Raw genomic sequence first — 18,374 nt, forward strand, 5'->3', positions numbered from 1 at the left:
GCAGAGGTAAGGTGTTGCGTTTGAGTTTTATTCAATAGAATATCAACAGAGTGAGGTACCATCAAGATTAAATCGTGGCCTAGGACCATCCCCTCACTCTGTTTTACAGACGCAGCGGCAGCAGCAACAGCGCGCAGACATCGCGGCAAAGCGCATGCAACAGGATCGAGGGCGGAGGAATAATAGCCGCACGGCCTATTCTTCCCTCCATGTTCCTGTGTTAACACAGACAAAGCACATCCATCACATTCATGCACAAACAACACAAAGGCCTTATCGTAATTTGGTGTACCCAGAACCGGTGCTGAACATAGCGCGGTTTTGAGAAGCTCAAATGATCGTTGATGTTCCGATTCCCATGGCAGTGGCAGAGAAATGCCCTTCTTCGTCAAAGCCAACATCGGTTTTACCACTAGTGCAAAGTTCGGGATCCACAGTCTACAGTAGGACGCCATCCCTATCAGGGCTCTGACTTCCTTCTGTGTTTTTGGGACAGACATGCCAGAAATGTGTTTTATTCGTTCAGGTGCCAATCTTCTCCCCTCCTTTGACAGGAGGTAGCCTAAATAGGCAACCTCCTGGCAACAATATTGAAATTTTTTAAGCGAAGCTTTGTGACCATTTTCAGCTAGATGAACAAGCAACAATATAGTGCCTTCTTTACAAGCTTTCTCAGAGTCTGCAGCCAGGAGCAAATCGTCTACATATTGAAGCAGCGTGCAAGTAGGTGGCAATTCAAGGGTGTCGAGCTGCTCCTTTAAGGCTCTACTATAGATACTAGGACTTTCAGTATACCCTTGAGGTGCCCTTGTGAATGTAAACGAGCGCCCCCCCAAGGTGAACGCGAACAAATACCTGCTCTCCTCATGTATCGGAATACTAAAGAAGGCGTTTTTCAAATCTACGACACTAAAGTGTGTAGCCGTAGCAGGGATCATTGTTACGATCGTAGTTACATCAGGCACTATTGGAAATTGTGGGGCTACCACTCGGTTAATAGCACGAAGATCTATTATAAACCGGTACGGAATTACATTGTCGCCTTTCTTATATACTGGCAAGATCGGGCTATTACATAAGCTACCTGTTATCTCTTCGATCACTCCACGATGTACAAAATCGGAGACAATGCATTTCAGAGCACGCTCACCTTCAATTGAAATTTTATATTGCGGAATGCGCGGTAGCTTAACCCCATGTTTCAAGACTATCTTAACAGGCTCGATGTGCAATATCCCGACATCATTGTCGTCTATTGCCCACAAACATTCCGGGACAATGTCAAACTCGGGAGGTAGAGGTCGGGTCAAGTACTGGGAGTTAGAGGGTTGCTGTGGTGAAACTGTTAGTCTTATTCCGTCAGGGGATCAATGAATCACTGCATTCAGTTTCTTTAACAAATTCAACCCTAGCAAATTTTCTCCGCAGTTTGAAGTAAGAAGAAAAGGGCACTGGTCTGTGAAAGGACCCAAAGAAACAGATACCGGCGCAGAAACCGGAAAACAGTTGGTATACCAGAGAACCCTATAGAAACGTTTGTTTGCCCTGACAGTGGGATGTTTGGAACCCTAGAATGGTCAATGGAGCACTTTTGTGCTCCAGTGTCGATCAAGAACTGATGTTTCCTATTCCCCACCAATAATTCAACGTAGGGGCCCTTCTGAATAACGGGAATAGGTAAAGGTTCCAAACGCTGCTTCGGGCAATCCTAGTAAGACAGAACTTCGTCAAAGGGAAGTTCTTCAGAAAGATAGGCAGCAGAAGGGTGATCAAATATATTTCTCGAGTCCATACTCGGAGTCTGATTTTCCCGTGAAAAAGGTTGCTGGGGATCTTGTAGAAGCTGACCCCTATCAGGGCCCCCTGCTCCGGGGCAGCCCCTTGGTCGCCTACCCATACCACCAAATGTGCCTCCTGACCTCTGACGAAGGGCAGGGCACTGTGCTCGCCAGTGACCTTCCTGGCGGCAATAAGCACACTGATTAATATTTATAGAATTTGGAGGAGTATTTCCTCTTGGAATGTACTGACCTCTAATCTGTGTCGTACCTCCTCTGGGGTTTCTGACAATTTGCTGCAACAATACCTTAGTCTTTAAGTCACCCCTTCTTTTTTCGATTTTCTCTTTTTCATTATTAACCCGATTCTCATAATACTGGGCCATATGCAAAACCTCTGACTGAGATTTTGCCTGCCAAGCGCTCTCTGAGGACATAATTTGTGACTGGATGTCGGGCAACAATCCACATACAAATTTGTCCACAAACAACCTCTTCCCCGACTCTGTGCCTAAATCCTGTCCACTGAAGTCAGAGAACACCTGTTCAAATCTATTAAAGAATTCAGTAGTACCTTCAGTTTTCCCTTGGACGCAGGCCGTAAGCTTGTCCCAAATAATCCTTTTTTCTGGGATTATAGTTTTTAGTTTAGCAACTATTCTATCGGGTAAGGTAAGTATTACCTGGGGTGGTTTCTCACCAGCTGGTCGTTCCCCATCTATTCTAATCAGATTTACCCATGTATCCCCTAGCCCCGGCACATCATCTACTGTCCGTACCTGTTTCCATACATCAACTGGCAAAAGCACTGGAAACAATAAGTCCATGTCACTTAAGGTGAACACAGAAGACTGTAAGACGGATTCTATTCCTTTATAAAACCCTGTCGGGTTTTTCCTAATATCAGGGACTGATTGTCTAATCGTGTTCACTTCCTGTCGAGAGAACGGGACGTGAACAAACTGCGATACGTAATGTGCAGGGATATCCGTCGCGGGAGTACCAGCCGCCGCGTCGGCGGGGATTTCTACTTTTGGGACAAGGGTCGGAGGGACCTCTCTCATAGACAACTGAGATATAGGGACCTCCGACCGCTTACTGAGCAATAGGGCCAAATCGAGCGCTAAAGCAGCTGTAGAAGTGTCGGGCGAAAAAGCTCTTTTACAAATACCCAATAACTCTATGGGGCAACCAACCTACTTCCTTATACATTCCTCCTGTAAGTGCTGTACCATCACTTGGATTACCTTTCTTTGCATCTCTACCGTGTATTGACTATATGTGTCATACACCTCATCTGGCGGTATCGATGAATCCGAGATCCATCGAATCGCGTCTTTGGTACAAATTCGTACTTCCTCAGGTGCTGATCTTCGGCACGAAAGGAACCGTTTCTGTACATATATCCTATCGTCCTCATCATCCTCGTTTTGTAACCTTTCAAAATCCCTCCTAAACTCAAACAACCTATCAACATGTCCATATACTTTCTGCTCTGTATCCCTCGAAAGTGCCAAAGCATTCAGATCTCTCACCCCTTGTGGGAGATCCGAAGTCTGCAATCTACCCCACATTACACCTAAGTGAATCCCCAGTCCTTCAATAAAAACATTTTTCTCGGGAAAATCGTGCAAATTAGATAATGTTGAAAATACATCAGTTTGATCACCTTTTTCCATGCAATGCTTAGCCCAAGCAAATAGTTCCTGTTTCCTGTCCGCAGGAACAGTACTACGAGTCACAATTGTTGACCCTGCACCGGGATCTGTTTTAACGAACACGGGACTCCCCGGAATCGAAAGTGTAGGTGGACTTGACAAGGGTGCAGGGGAGAGAGGCAGTGTAATAGACAGAGGAGCGACAACCAAAGAACTAGGAGTAGTAGGCTGCGCAGGGGGAGTAGGAATAGCAACGGGAACAATAGCAGGAACGGGCAAGGTGCCCACAACAGGAGCATACGGAGGTGGCGCTGAAGAATCAGGCCTCCGTTCGTTCAATATTTTCTCAATAAACTCCTCGGAAACATGGAAATCTTTAGAGGGGTAAATTTTCTGGACCCCGAGCGAGAAAGCTCTATCCATTTTCTGGGCTTCTTCTAATCATTTTTCCTTGTCATACAACAATGCCTTTTCGGCATTTGTTTTATGACGACGTGCATGTTTATCCCTACTTTTAAGCTGCTGCAATGCTTCCTTTTTCCAATTTTGTAACACATCAAAGGCTGCTGGCCTAGCCTTTTTCTTAAGCAAGATCGATTCTAAGTATTCAATACGGGGGATCTCAAAACTACCATTGATTGGCCACTGAAATTCGGAGGCATTTCTGGTCTGTCTGTGCCAAATGTCATTAAATACAATACTACCAATGCCATACTTACAGTACATAGTACACGCCGGCGACCCCTCCTGTGGTGCCGGACGGCTAAATTCCAAAGATTGTTGATCGCTGCGGAACAGAGCCCTAAAGCAGCTAGACAATTTCCCAGGCATTTCTCAAAGAATTGGTGTTACCTGGTCCAATAATTGTGTCTGCAGATACAATACGCCAAATTCAAATTGTCAGGGTTAAATTAAGAGCCGGGTCACGACTGCACCTGACCAAACCTAAGGAGGACCGTACGGTTTACAAAGGACTTCAACTAACGAATTTTTTACCTGCGTTCGGTGGTTTTGGCAAATCTGCCCGCCTCGGAATTGGACCCTCGTCAAGATGCCGTGTCAGACCGCACGACTATCGCCCAAGGATCGGATCGTGCAGCGCTGCCGAGGTATCGCGTCTCGATCGGTCGGGCCCGCAGAATCACACCGTCCGATCCCGATTCGATAGTCTGCGTCAACCTTCGATGATCCAGCATCAATCTTGAGGGTCCCTATTCGGGCGCCAACTGTGGAAACAGAGAAATTGATATGAGGCCGGGAAGCCCAAAAGGAAACACACCAACACAGGTTACAAAGGACATACAAAGCGCTTTATTTCAAAGTTACAAAGTTACCAAAGTCAATTGACATACGGATAGCTATTCGGCCCTCTGACTAACACGCGAACCTTCAACGTAAGGTTCACACTGAAAGTGGGAGAGACCGATCATCGGGATGCTTGGGTTTTTATACGTTTTGTCCTGCATTGGCCAGCCCTCTCGCAAGTTAACCATTCTTGGAACCGTGGGTAGGGTTCGTAGCCAGGTCGAACACACAATTTACATAATTTGATCAGTTCCGCTGATACAGTTACATATTTACACACAGGTTAAAGAGAGGACAAGGTCTTAGTTCGTGACCCTAACAAGTGGCCTGCGGACATATTATTTATTCACGTGTGCAGAGGTCACCATGGCCGGAGTCTTACTCAAAATGTCATTCGGCCTCCATTTTGTGATTCAGGGTGACTTCCACACTGCAAGAGTACCTAAAATGGCGGCTAGATCCAAGATGGCGGCTTACACAATACATTAAGGTCAAGACCTTGCCGCGGAACCTATGTACATGGTATTCTTAAGACAGCTTGGCGTAGGCCAACATACATTTAAACAATGCGATTGGGGTCACAATATTATATCGATTTCCACAAGAGTAGCCTGGGTACTGGGGATTCCCTTGGTAACCCTCCACCCTTGGCCTTCCCTCTCCCGGATTGGGCAGTCTGGACTCCTGAAAGCAGGGAGAGAAAGGAAGGTTGTCCTGTAGGTTGGGGTTTGGAAGGTACCAGTGGAAGAAACTTAACCCCGGATTTGGAGTATTACTGCCCTCCTGGGGAAAGTTGAGAGGGAAGTTTCCTGGGACAGTACTCACTTGGTTGGATCCCCCCTTCGGCCGTGGGAGTCCATACATACCCCAAGATAGGTCTATTGCCCTTATATCTAGGACTGATATAATTTGCAGAGTTAGAGATCAGATTGGTGGGGTTACCTACCCGACTACCACCTGCTGCTGATTGATCAGATGGCCTTCTTTGCCTCTGATTTGGAAGATGTGTTTTTAGGCCCCCCCATTTCTGGATCAAAAATGGGGGCAACTTTCACCTCCGCCACCTTAGCAGCAACGGGGGTGTTGGTTTGTTTGGGGATTTGTCTGGTTTTTGCTTTCTGCAGGTTTTTGCACCTCCTAGATCCGGGTAGTCTGCTCTATTACCCAGTCCAGGGTCCTGTTGTCGTGAAAATCCCTTAATAGCTGGTTCATTATATATTTTGGAAAATAGGTGGTTATAAATTCTCTATTATTTGTGTGCACGCGCCTGGTAGTTCAGTTTCTGGAGGTCTAAATCTTTTCTGTAGTTCTGTTTTTAGGTTGCACATTTCCTGACATAGAGCATCTTTTTCTTGATTCAGGGCGCCCCTCTGTTCAGCCAAGTCATCCCGCTGTTGTTTGATAGTACATAATGTCTGGCGTTCTTGGTCCAGTTCTGTTTGGAAGTAGAGTTCTTTAATGATTAATTTATTACACTCCTCTTCCAATTTGTCAACCTGTTTTAGTAAAGTGGTTATCTGCTCTGAACAGGCTCCGTTATATTTTATTTGTTGATTCAACTTCTGTTGACTCTCTTACAGAGTCAACCTTTTCCTGACACTCCACTTTTAATGCATCTAATTGGTCCTTTTACTCTGAATTATTTTGTTGTTGTAGATCCCAGTCCTCTTTTAGCTGTTTGATGTAGTTTTCTAATTCTACCTCAGTATCTTGGCTGTTTTTCAATTTCTCTTCCACTAATTTTAATTCAGCCTGGATTTGGGTAAAGAGCTCAGAGTGGTTTTGCGCAAGGGTTGTATTTTCTTCATATTTTTCCTCCATAATTCCCAGGTGGAGATATATGTGGAGGTATATGAAGGCTGTGATTCTGACCATTTTAATCTGCCCCTCTTTAATTTTTGGAGTATTATACAACTCGCTCAAGGCTTGATGTAATAGGCCACCGTCTTGCCACACATCCATGTTCATGGTGGGGACCTGTTGCATCATTTCTCCTAGCCAGGCCTCCTCATCTTGCTGTGCCCATTCCCCTCTGACAAATAATTTGTACAGAAGGTGCTGCCTAGCCATATTTATCTCCACTGTGGTCATTATGAAAAGTGTTCTTCCTTTATTAAATTATTTATATTAGGATAACCTGTATTCTGTTGCTTTTTGTCTATATCAGGGTCGATTTTACTTCATTTTTGCACACAGGCCTGAGCCTTGAGGTTTAAGTTTTGGGAAGGCGCTTTTACAGTGTAACACAGCTTTCTACACACAAAAAGTATCACTACCTTTACTGGGTTAGCCTGCTGTGTTAAGCTGTCACGGGTGGAAACACTTAAATCAATGCTGCCAATGAGCCCGCACTGTGTTAAGGATTTTAAAGAGGCTTCACACGCCAGACCAGGACTCTTTCTACTGGCCAGGGATGCAGTGAACAATTAAAATGCTTTTACATTTATGAATTTGGATTTAACTTTGAGAAGGCAGCCAACCCGTCTCACATCCCCCTTAATGTATACCCCGTGTCGCGATGGACCATGAACCAGGCCGGTGTGTAATCAGGAAATATTTATTTTAATTTTGAAGAAAAATCAAATGCATTCAATATAGGGCAGCAATCACCAGGGTGGTGATAATTACACAGTAAAATGATAGAATGCACTTAGTCTAATCTTCTAGTATAAGATATACAATGCACAATTGAAAGAAAGCAAGATTACTTTTTGAATAGTGCTTTTAATGTTAATGTTAAAGGATATTTGTACCGTGCACTATCACCACCGGAGTAGTCCCCTGGCGCTCTGGCGGCTCTAAAAGAGGCAGGGGGGTTGAGTTAGTGGGAATAAGCTGGAAAAGTGCAAGAGAGCAGTGATGTGCTGATGGCAGCCTCAGCCCGGTGTTCCTTCGGCTGGGCCTGGGGTGTTTTACGGTCGGTAGTCGTGTGCTGTTGTGCAAGTCTATGTGGGGTTTGTTTTGTTGTTGCAGTGTAGTGAAGTTAGTGCGGATTGCTGCGTTTTAGGCTTGTGGTTGTGTTTGGTTAGAGTTTGAGAAATGTATGCAGAATGATGAAATTGTTAGTGGATTGGTTAGTTGGCATTGCTGTCCTTGCAGCTATGTCTATGTCTGATGTTTGGTATCATTCACTATTCCAGCGTTGCTAATTTTCAATATTCTGTCTAGATGTGAAGCAGGCTAGTGATCACGATTCCAATCAAGTGTTCCACTTAGCATCATTCACAGTTTCATCCAAGTGTGGCGCATGCTAACATTCACATTTCTATCTAGATGCGACACAAGCTAAAGTTAAGAATTCCATCTAAGTGTGGCGCATGCTAACATTCACATTTCTATCTAGATGCGACACAAGTGTAACGCTCACCTGATTCCCGTAGAGGCGCCGGTCTTGACTGGGCGTATACCGTATCTGCAAAGGTGATGTGTAACACACGGCTGGCTCTTTGGGCTGGACCTCTGTGCACTGTATGTCTGACTTGAAGGGTAAGATGTCTGCAGATAGAAAATATGGGATTAAGGGACTGGGTTATTGAATGTCTCTCTCTTCTTCCCTTTCTCTTCTCCTGTAGAACCCCAAAGTTAACGCTCTCACCTTAGGTAAGTGAACGCCGTGCTCTCCATCTGCCTCGGGGCAGGGTGCTGTAACCAGTTTCTTCACTGGATAAGGGGAGCAGGCCTCTTGACTTCAGAGGACTGCTGTCCGTCGTTTACTGCACGAACGGTAAGTTTCGAGTAATTCTAATGTCTTTAAAGTCTTTAGTAATGATGTTTCTTGTTTTGCAGGGTTCCGGCGATGGCGGATGACGGGCTGAAGTGAGTTGAAGATGGAGCCCGTGTGATGAATAGAAGCGCCTGGAAGCACGTAAGTAAGCGCTTGTTGCCTGCTTCACGATGCGCTCTAACTGTCTTTTTATTTTGCAGGTACAAGTTCGGAGCGGCTGCAGGGTGCCGGAATACCCACTGGGTTAGATGTGGAAAGGAGTAATGGCACGTGAGTATTAAAGTTCCCCAATGTCTTTAAACGCACCTTGTTTTGTCTTCAGATGCGGGATGCAGCGCCGAAGGCCTCCGGAGCGTGCGAAGAGTTGGTAAGCTTTTGTCTTTCAGATGCCGGAATGCAGTGTGAAGACCTCCGGAGCGCACGAAGAGTAGGTAAGCCTTTGTCTTTCAGATGCCGGAATGCAGCGCGAGGCGTTGGTGACAGCTGATGGACCAGGTAAGTGAAGAGCTGTCACTGAAGACCGTAATGCTAACCTGTTCTTTCTTGTCTTTATAGGTGTTGCCGAAGACTGGATTCAGGATGGTAAGCCTTTTTCCTTAGGCCCAGGATCAGATGCAGAAGACACGATGAGCGTTCTGCTGCAGAGGATGCAGAATAACACAAAGCAAGATTCATCCATCGGGTGTGGTTTAAATAGCCTCCTGTAGTGCTTAGGTGTCTCCTTCCACAGCCACGCCTAGGTAAGAAAAGAGTTCCTGCTTTCCAGAAGAGTTCCAGTGTTCTGAATCTAGGGAGTGGCTCCTGCCCCACCCAACAGGAAAAGTAGTTCCAAACAGAAGAGGATCAGAGGCTCAACTGGCAGGCAAGTAAGCAGCATGGTCTGCTGCAGGTAAGTCCACCCAAGCATTATGAGCCCGGCGCTTCCAGCGCTGGGACTGGGCATATTTATGAGCCTGGTGCCACTGGCGCCAGGACTGGGTCCAAAAGGTCCCAATTGGGACTGGTTGGCACTCGGAACCTGGGTTATGGATCTGCTTCCAAGGGAGTTGGGAAAACCCTGACCTTTTGGAAGCAGAGATCATGACAACAAGCTAACGTTAAGAATTCCATTTAAGTGTGGTACATGCTAATATTCATAATCCCTTCTAGATGCAACACAATCTAAAGTTAAGAATTCCATCTAAGCATTCCCCCTGCAACACTCCCTCAAACCCCTGTTAACCAAATTATGTGTGGGTGGAGAGGAGTAGCAAGGAGTCGGGTATACTATGCAAAAATCGGATTGAAAATCCGACCTACCATCCATGAATTGGAGGAAAAATCGGATTAAGCTCCCTTGAAAAATTAGCAAAATGGCGCTCGGAATTACTGAATGGTGATTTAACATGTGCGGTTGAATTAATAAGGCAAGAATGTGTGTGGCTGTACTATTGAAAAAAGAAAACTTGCAAGCTACAAAGCAATGTACTAAACAACGGGCATACAGTATAGAAAATTGACTATGCAGCAAGAATCACACGTGGCAAAATTGCAATTGCTACGTTTCACAGGTTTAAAATAGCAAAACGGCTTGGAAAATGAGCTAAAAAGACAAAATCGGAATGTGGTTGTAATGCTAAGGTACAAAGGCACATAACAGGTATGATATGAAAGTGAAAGGGTGACTTTGGATGGATGACAGTATGGCATTCTTGGTGGGAACAATAACCAGATTTTATAATAAAAGCAGTTACACGTGGAAAATCCATTTTAAAAGGAAACGACAAGTTCTACTGAGACTACCTTTTAGTGGCTAGATTATCAAGGAGGAAGGCTGCCTGCACGAAATATTAATTTACAATTTTAACCCCTTCACGCTGTGTGCCTCGTTATATGGGAATTAATTTATTCCAAATAGTACTAAGGACTTATATAGTGGACTGAAATGATTTGGAAAGAATGGCGCTTACACATGGAAATGAACACAGATTTTCTTAAGGACAGGATACACAAAGGATTCTGACAATTTTAAGGATTTTGCTAGGGTATTTATAGGATTTCTAAGGGACTGGACATAATACCAGGTAACAAAGCAAGGGATGCAGTTTTTTGGTTAATGAGGACGGGAAATACTTACAACAAGCACTTGAATGGAATAGTTTGGATAGCCAGCCGGGCCTCGGGACAAAGATCTGGTCACTTGGGCAACAGCTGTGCTCTCCTCTAAGGACACAGCGGGCCAACCGGAGTCTGGACTCAATGGACAGTGGGGTGCAACAGCTGGGCAAAACCGGTCTGGTCGCTGGATAATCCCAAAAGGGTTCAGCCACCCCCCCCCCTTTTCCCTGAATTATTGGGATTTTTGTAGGGTTTATTCTGGATAAGAGGTTCAGCCGGGGCAAGAGGTTCTGCCTGGATCTGCTATCAGCTAACCCTGGCCTGGCACTGGAATCTTGCAGGGTGAATGTGGAATGTCTGGATCGCTGGATGTTGATTTATGAATGCCAGATTTTCCTGAATGCCTTTCTGTCAGTATATGTCCACCTTATATAGACCGGATGACATCAGAGGATTTTTACTATGTGGGCAGAACTAAGCTAGACATACCTCTAAATCGGATAGGTCAGCTTGTAACTGTCGCCGCCTCCCTGTAAGCAGATTGGACTCAAGGAAGTGACTCAGTTTTAGTGTGTATGTTTTTGAGGTGCATTATTATGCCATAGTTACTTTTACCAAAATCAGTTATGACACAAAACCTCTATATTTACAATTGTTATCCTCCTGAAAATTGGATGGGCAGACGCCATAGTTTACAAGGAATATGCTGCTCCAAATCCCACGTCCGTGTGATGCTGTTTAGTCATTCTTTGGCCATTTCCATGGAAAACATTTCACCTAAAATTCTACAATTGTCTACATGTATACATACTATCACTGGGCATATTTTCATTAGGTTTCAAAACTGTACCATGTACGCTTTCCCCAGAAATGACATTTTACTGGTGTTTGCGTCCATCACATGTCAGAAAAATCTACAATGTCTACAGTGTTCTCTAGAAACTCTTATAACACATGGCATTGCCAGTTAGGGAGAGCCTCAATTTGTTGACTATGCAATGGAATGCCATTCTACGAATTTTGTTGAACAAGATATTTGTTCCTCCCCAAAGTCTTTTGATAGCTGAGAAGCTTCTCCAAATTAAGTGAGATTTAAAAATGTTACTGGCCCAATATGTTACTGGGATGAACTGTGAAACTCCTTGTAAAGTAGTCCTTAAATACTATTAAGCTGTGCAGTTCACCACAGGTATAAGCCACAGAACACACTAGGAACAAGTCAACACACACAAGCTTTCATCAGAGATATACGAGTAAAACTATCTATGAAATAGTGACTGGAAATAGCCATGAGCTTCTGCTTAAGAAGTGTTTTTTTGTTTTTTTGTGGGCACACACATTCAATGGACCTATGGAAAGGAGATCCTACTGCTCAGATCATACTACTTCAAATGCTATAGTAATAAACTACCAGAGAACTTTCTGTTTAACTAAAATACATAAAGCTTTTCAGACACAGAGTAATGTCTCTGTCAATGTTTGTTTTAAGATGTACATATGATTTTCAACATCATAAGCTGTATGTTCTGTTCCTTCCCCACTGGAAATGTTGCTCAAGAAAGTACACCACATCCTCACGGAAGCTGTAAAGCCATGCCTTAATATTGATTGTTTTCCTTAAAGTGCACAATGGTTTTAACATTCAACCTGCAAGTTGCTTCTTTAAATGTAATCATCATTCTTCTTTATCCATCAGGGAGGAAAGGAGCACGGCGTTCCAATCTTGATCTCGGAAATTCATCCAGGTCAACCAGCTGATCGATGTGGCGGACTGCACGTTGGAGATGCCATTTTAGCTGTGAATGGAATTAACTTGCGGGATGCCAAACACAAAGAAGCAGTTACCATCCTTTCACAGCAGGTATGTTGTATATTGTATAAGTATTCATCCCTGCTCTGTTTTCTTTAGTCACATTTGTTATAAAAACCTTTAGTGAAAAGAAAACTGCTGTCTGACCTTCTCAAATATAGATTGCCTTGAACATTAAGCTCTAAAAAGTGGGTGTATAATGGAAATTGCGTGCTCACCTCAAATACTTTTATTGAGCTGTATTTTCTATTTTTTTTGGTTTGCTTTTCAAACTTTATCTTTTTATTACTCTACCCTGTCTGGTCAAAGGAACACCTTTAATGACTTATGTATAAGGGCAAACATGTAAACATTATTGAGCTCTTTTAGCTTTGTATTTTTGGATCAGTGATGTTACACCATTTGTACCTTTTACTTTCTTGCCTATGTCTTTCCAGCAGGAATCCGAGAACCTATATTTTTTATTTATTGTCAATGTTTTTTATTTTTAGTTTTTGGTCATTGCATACAATTACACATTAAGGGCCTCATCGCGAGCTGTGCGGTATCCCTGGCAGTATTACCGCAGGGGCTATTAGCGTTACCGCCAAACTGCCCAGGGCTATTAGCGCCGGGTCATGGGTTTGGCGGAACGGTAAGTCCCCATTCCCCGTTGAGCCCATTTGGGAATTCCCCATTGGGCCCAATGGGGAATTTTTGGCGCTACTACCGCTGGTGATATTAGCGTGCCGTAATGGCATCGAAAATCGGCAAAATTGCGGCAGATTTGCCCCCAGCTCAGAGCTGGGGGAAATCCTGCCAACCCTGTGATTTGGCAGACCCTTAAATGCGGCAGTAATAGCGTTATTGCCACATTTAAGGGTTACCGCCAAACACGTGATGACCCCCAAAAACGAATATTTGAAACAGTATTCTTTAACCAATATAACAATATATAATCCTAATTATAAGTAGACAAAAAAATCAAACAGTTAAAAAAGTCCACCCTTACCCTTCTAACAACATATATAAATCTGTAAAGAAGAAATTAACAAAACTACAAAAGTGAAAGAGATTAAATAAAATACATAAATAAATAAAAAAGGAAAAATAACTAATCTTTGGTTACTTTACTCTTCTGCTCTGCATATCATTCCAAATCGGTTTCAAGGAAAGCATTCCATATTTCATCATTTGTGCCCTTATTCTGTACTCTCATGGCCACTCGTTCAATGTTGCAAAGTGAATACATGTCCTGCAGCCACATGTCTTCAGTTGTAAACAATGTTGACTTCCAATTCTGCAATAAGATCCTCTTCTCTACCACGGAAGCCCTCAATATCCAAGTTACTTGATAATAAGACAAATCCTCCAGCTCTGTATCCTCTCCTAGAATCATGGTTCCAAAGTCATATTCTCTGTCCTCTCTCAGTAACAGAATTCATTATCCTGGTCACATCTGCCCAAAACGATCCAACTCTGTGACAATCCCATATCATGCGTTCAAGTGTTCACTTTAAATATCCACATCCCCAACAGGCATCTGTCTGACTCGAACCCTGCTTGTACAACCTCTCAGGAGCTCAGAAAACCTTGTTCAACTATTTCACTGGACAGGCTTTCTCCTATATCATTGCCAAGCAGGGAATGTTTTTACAAAGCACATCCCATCTTGTCACCGTCATTTCTTCTTGGAGGTGTTTTGACCATGTTTCTAAAAGCTTTGTGTTCCCCACTACACCACCAATCATAAACGTGTACATTGCTGAAGCCATGTGGTCTTGGCAATTCAATTGTATAATGTAATCCACTAGGTCAGGTTTCAAACAGCTCACCACAGGCACTGCTGATCGCTGGGACCTATATTCCCCAAATGTACAGCCTTCAAGTTCATACTTGGCATTCATATAGGTCCAAGATCCTCCTTACTCCTCCTAAATACCAATTTGGCCAGAATAAGAGTTTGCTACTGAATTTTATCAATGGATTCGAACCCATTCTATTTGGAATCATATTCATGGACTTTGCTATCGCCCACCAGCAGGACCGCAAGAATTCAGTCAAAATGGATTTATCACTCCAACTCTTACTTGTGCTAAATATGGCTGACGGTTCCAAAGGACCCACCATACTCTCCTCTGCAATAGACCATTTATCAAATGGTTCTCTTAAAAAAGACAATAAATGACGTGACGTAAAGGCCAGGTGATATCTACTAAAGTTCTGTACACTCAGACCACGCTTCTCACACTGTAGCTTCCAAAGTTTAAGTCTTGGTGGTTTGTTATCCCATGAAAAATTCTGAATCATGCTGTCAATTTTTTTCATTAGTGACTTGCGTGTCGGAAGTGGGGTCATACTCAATATGTAATTGACTGTGGGCACTGTAGTCATTTGCAATGCGTTTACCTTACCTCCCAATGATAATTTGAGAGCATCCCTGCATTGTATGTCTGCCAACAATGTTTCCGCTGCCAAATTCAGATTAACTTCCAGCATTTCATGGATGTCACTTGTCAGCCAGATACCTAGGTATTTAATTTTCTTGTCGCACCACCTGAAGCCCAGGCTAGTTAGGAATGTGCGGTTGTAAACATGCGTACATGGTAAAGCTTCAGATTTCAACCAGTTTATTTTATAGTTGGAAACCCTGCCAAATTCCTCAATCTTCTCCATCAGTACTGGAACGGACACTGTTAAATCTTGTAATATCAAGAGGAGATCGTCCGCATACAGCCAAAGTTTCTGCATCACCCTATAAAAATGGATTCCTGCAATCTTTACCTCTACCCTAATGGCAACAGCCAATGGCTCTAAAGACAAAACAAAGAGCATTGGCGACAGCGGGCATCCTTGACAAGTTCATCGATGTAAGACAAATCGTTTGTTCATGGTACCATTGGTTAAGACTTCCGCTGTTGGGTCAGCATATAACAATGTCGCCCAACTCATGTACGATTGCCCAAAGTTCATCTTTTCTAACGTTCGAAACAAAAATTCCCGACAAACTCTGTGGAAGGGCTTCTCTGTGTCCAACGAGAGTCTGCGGCTCTTAATATCAGTCTGTTGGATTCAGACAGGGTCAGTAGTAACCTTCTCATATTCGTTGCAGATAATCTCCCCTTCACAAACCCTTCCTCATCGGGCTGTACCAATTTTTGTAAGACATCCTCCAATCTTCTTGCTAATATTTTTGAAAGGATTTTACAGTCCACATTTATCAAACCTATTGGCCTGTAACTTCCAGGATCCAGCAGAGTTTCCATGGCTTCGGAATAACTGAGATTGTGGCAAGTATTGATGGGAGCGCTTACCCTTTTCCTCGCAGATTGCATATGTGGTTCTCAGCAAGCTAAAGACCCCCTCTGGCATAGCTCTATAGAATTCAACTGGCAACCCATCTGGACAAGGACAAGTCCCCAAGTTTAGAGAAAGCATTGCCCTTTTGATCTCACCTCCATCCAGCTCTCTTTCTAATACCGTTCTATCGGAAGATCTTTAAAACGAGATGGCTGTAGTTGCGGCAGCCAAACGAGTGGAGCTTGCTCATCTTCATACTCGAAAGTTCCCCTTGAGAGCCCCTTACATTTACAATAAGATGATTGTCTCTTTGTGTAACTTAAAAAAGAATAACCCCGAGGGTATCTACGTGTTACCGACTGCGCTTTACAGCCATCTCGTTTTAGAGCTCTTCCGGTTGGTTTAATACCAAACTCGCCATATAATAGGTTACTAAGTTGGACATACCTTTTGAACTCTACAGAACAGATAGGGACACCACCAGCACGTGCCACATAGGGAAGATCTCCATCATTGCTGGTAAATGGACTCTATAAAGACTTCTACGTCTCTAGCAACGAGGGCTTGTTTCAAAAGAACTCAAATTCTAGATAAATACCTACAGCTCAGACTATCCCCTGCTGTGGACATGAGAAAGCTTGATTCCTTAGAAGTTGGAGTGCCTACTCCACCAAGCGATCCCCCTACATAGTCTGATAGTCTATTAGACCAGATGGTTTCTGCCGCCCATCTCCTGACATCCTCTATATTCCTATCATCTATTACACCTATTATATCCCAAAGCTTGCTCGATGCCAACCTCTCCTAGCCCAACGCTTGGGACTTTCCATCCCACATCACTAGGGGTAAGGTATTAGTTACAACACATGTGAAGCCTTTACCCATGACCAGTAATCTAACTGGCACAGAAGAGAATGCCAATAACTTAGCTACACCAAAGACAACCATACTGTCACATACTGAAACTCTGTCACAGCAGCTCAATACCAGCGCTACTAATAGAAAATGCCACATCCCCCGACTACAGAGATCATCAGCAGTTCCTCAACCTCCCTGCATAGCGCTGGTCAGCCGGAACCGATCACAGGGCATCAGGAATCGGAAAGGAAGGCTTCAAAGTATCTTTTATTAAACACAAGATCTCTGCTCAAACAGTCAGCAGAGGTCGCCGACTTCCTAATAGAGCATGAAATTGACATATGTGCTATAACAAAATCATGGCTTCATGATGCAGCAGGCCCCATACTAATCCTAGCCATCCTTCAGGACTATATGATGCTGAGAGCAGATAGATCTGCAGGAAAGGGTGGCGCTCATTGCTCAAATGTTCGTCTTGTTAGTGCCATGGCCGCCATTGAGGACTGCGAGACCTTGCATGCAAATTTACTACTGGACCCTAACAACACATTAAACATCTTTCTGATCTATCGACCCCCCCACGGAGTATGTCGGAATTGTTAATCCAATTTAGCGATTGGATCTAAGCATTTTTCAATCTCCATCTAAGGTGCTGGTGCTGGGAGACATGAATATGGGCTTCAATGACCCTGATGATGCCTTAGCTAAAGCCATGCAAGCAACCCTAGAGGAGCTGAACTTTGAACAACATATTCAAAAGCCAACTCATAATGGTGGTAGAATCCTTGACTGAGTGGCTTCCCACTGCCTTGAAGTGAACAGTACTACTGTCATCCCATACCTGTCGTCCGATCACTGCTCCGTCCTTTTTCAACTCCCTAGATACCTCTCATTGCAAATAAAAGATGCACAACTCAAAATTCAATGTGCCCCAATCTGCACACATTGACACTGGCCACATTGCAGCCTTTCATACAAAACTTGCAGTCACATATGAAACAATGTCACATGCAGTGAATAGCCTGGCTCCATTAAAAAAAAGACTGGTAAAATCCCAGCCCTCAAAGCCCAGAGGATATTTGCAAATTGAAATTTGCATAACGCAAAGCACTTAAAACTGGCAAAAATCTTTGTCCTCAGAGGACAAGTTAAGATACTTAGGAGCTGTTAAATCACATAAATCAGCCATCTGTGAGGCCACGAAAATGTTCTATGAGAAAAGGATTAACAGTGCCTCGTCCAGTTCTAGGGTACTTTTTAAGATCTTGAATGAATTAAAAAATCCTTGCCCTCTCCCTAGCACCCTTAAGAAAGATGCGCAATGGTGTCTGAATATACAGAACTCTATGCGCAACAAAGTGGAAAATATCAAAGCTGATATTGCCGCTAACTCTACTTCCCTACTGAATACCTTCCCAGAGAAGAGCATAGAAAACCCCAATGCTTCCACATCTTGTTTTGTTCTCACCAAAGTTACAGAGGCAGTGGTCTCGGATAACTGAAAAGACTAAAGCCAACCAACTGCATGGGTGACATCTGTCCAGCATCGATTGTTAAATTTTGTGCCAGCCTCCTAGTTCCCATAATCACCAAATTCCTTAAGCTCTCATTCAGAGAGTGCCATGTTCCTAAAATTATTAAACAGGTGTGGATTGCGCCCCTGTTAAAAAAAAAAAACCTGTACTGAATCCCTCAGTGGCTGGCAACTACCAACCGATAACAAGTGCACCATTTCTGCTAATGAACCTGGACAAATTTGCTCACCAACAAATCCAGGCCTTTTTAAATATCAGGAACGTCCTATGCCCTAAACAGTCGGGTTTCAGAAGTCCCCATAGCACAGAATCCACCTTGCTGGACCTGAA

At 43.7% G+C, this 18,374-nt stretch overlaps 1 protein-coding gene across 2 annotated transcripts in view; it reads left to right on the plus strand.

Moving 5' to 3' along the window:
* Nucleotides 1-18,374, plus strand: part of GOPC (golgi associated PDZ and coiled-coil motif containing) — a 594,673-nt gene that overhangs the window by 442,098 nt on the left and 134,201 nt on the right. For both annotated transcript variants that reach the window (XM_069606625.1, XM_069606626.1), the window contains one exon: nucleotides 12,259-12,423. In XM_069606625.1, the coding sequence (XP_069462726.1) occupies nucleotides 12,259-12,423 (165 nt within the window). The remainder of the gene's footprint in view (nucleotides 1-12,258; nucleotides 12,424-18,374) is intronic.

This window comes from Ambystoma mexicanum, chromosome 4p, assembly GCF_040938575.1.
Source record: "Ambystoma mexicanum isolate Mex_15411 chromosome 4p, UKY_AmexF1_1, whole genome shotgun sequence".
Classification (NCBI taxonomy): domain Eukaryota; kingdom Metazoa; phylum Chordata; class Amphibia; order Caudata; family Ambystomatidae; genus Ambystoma; species Ambystoma mexicanum.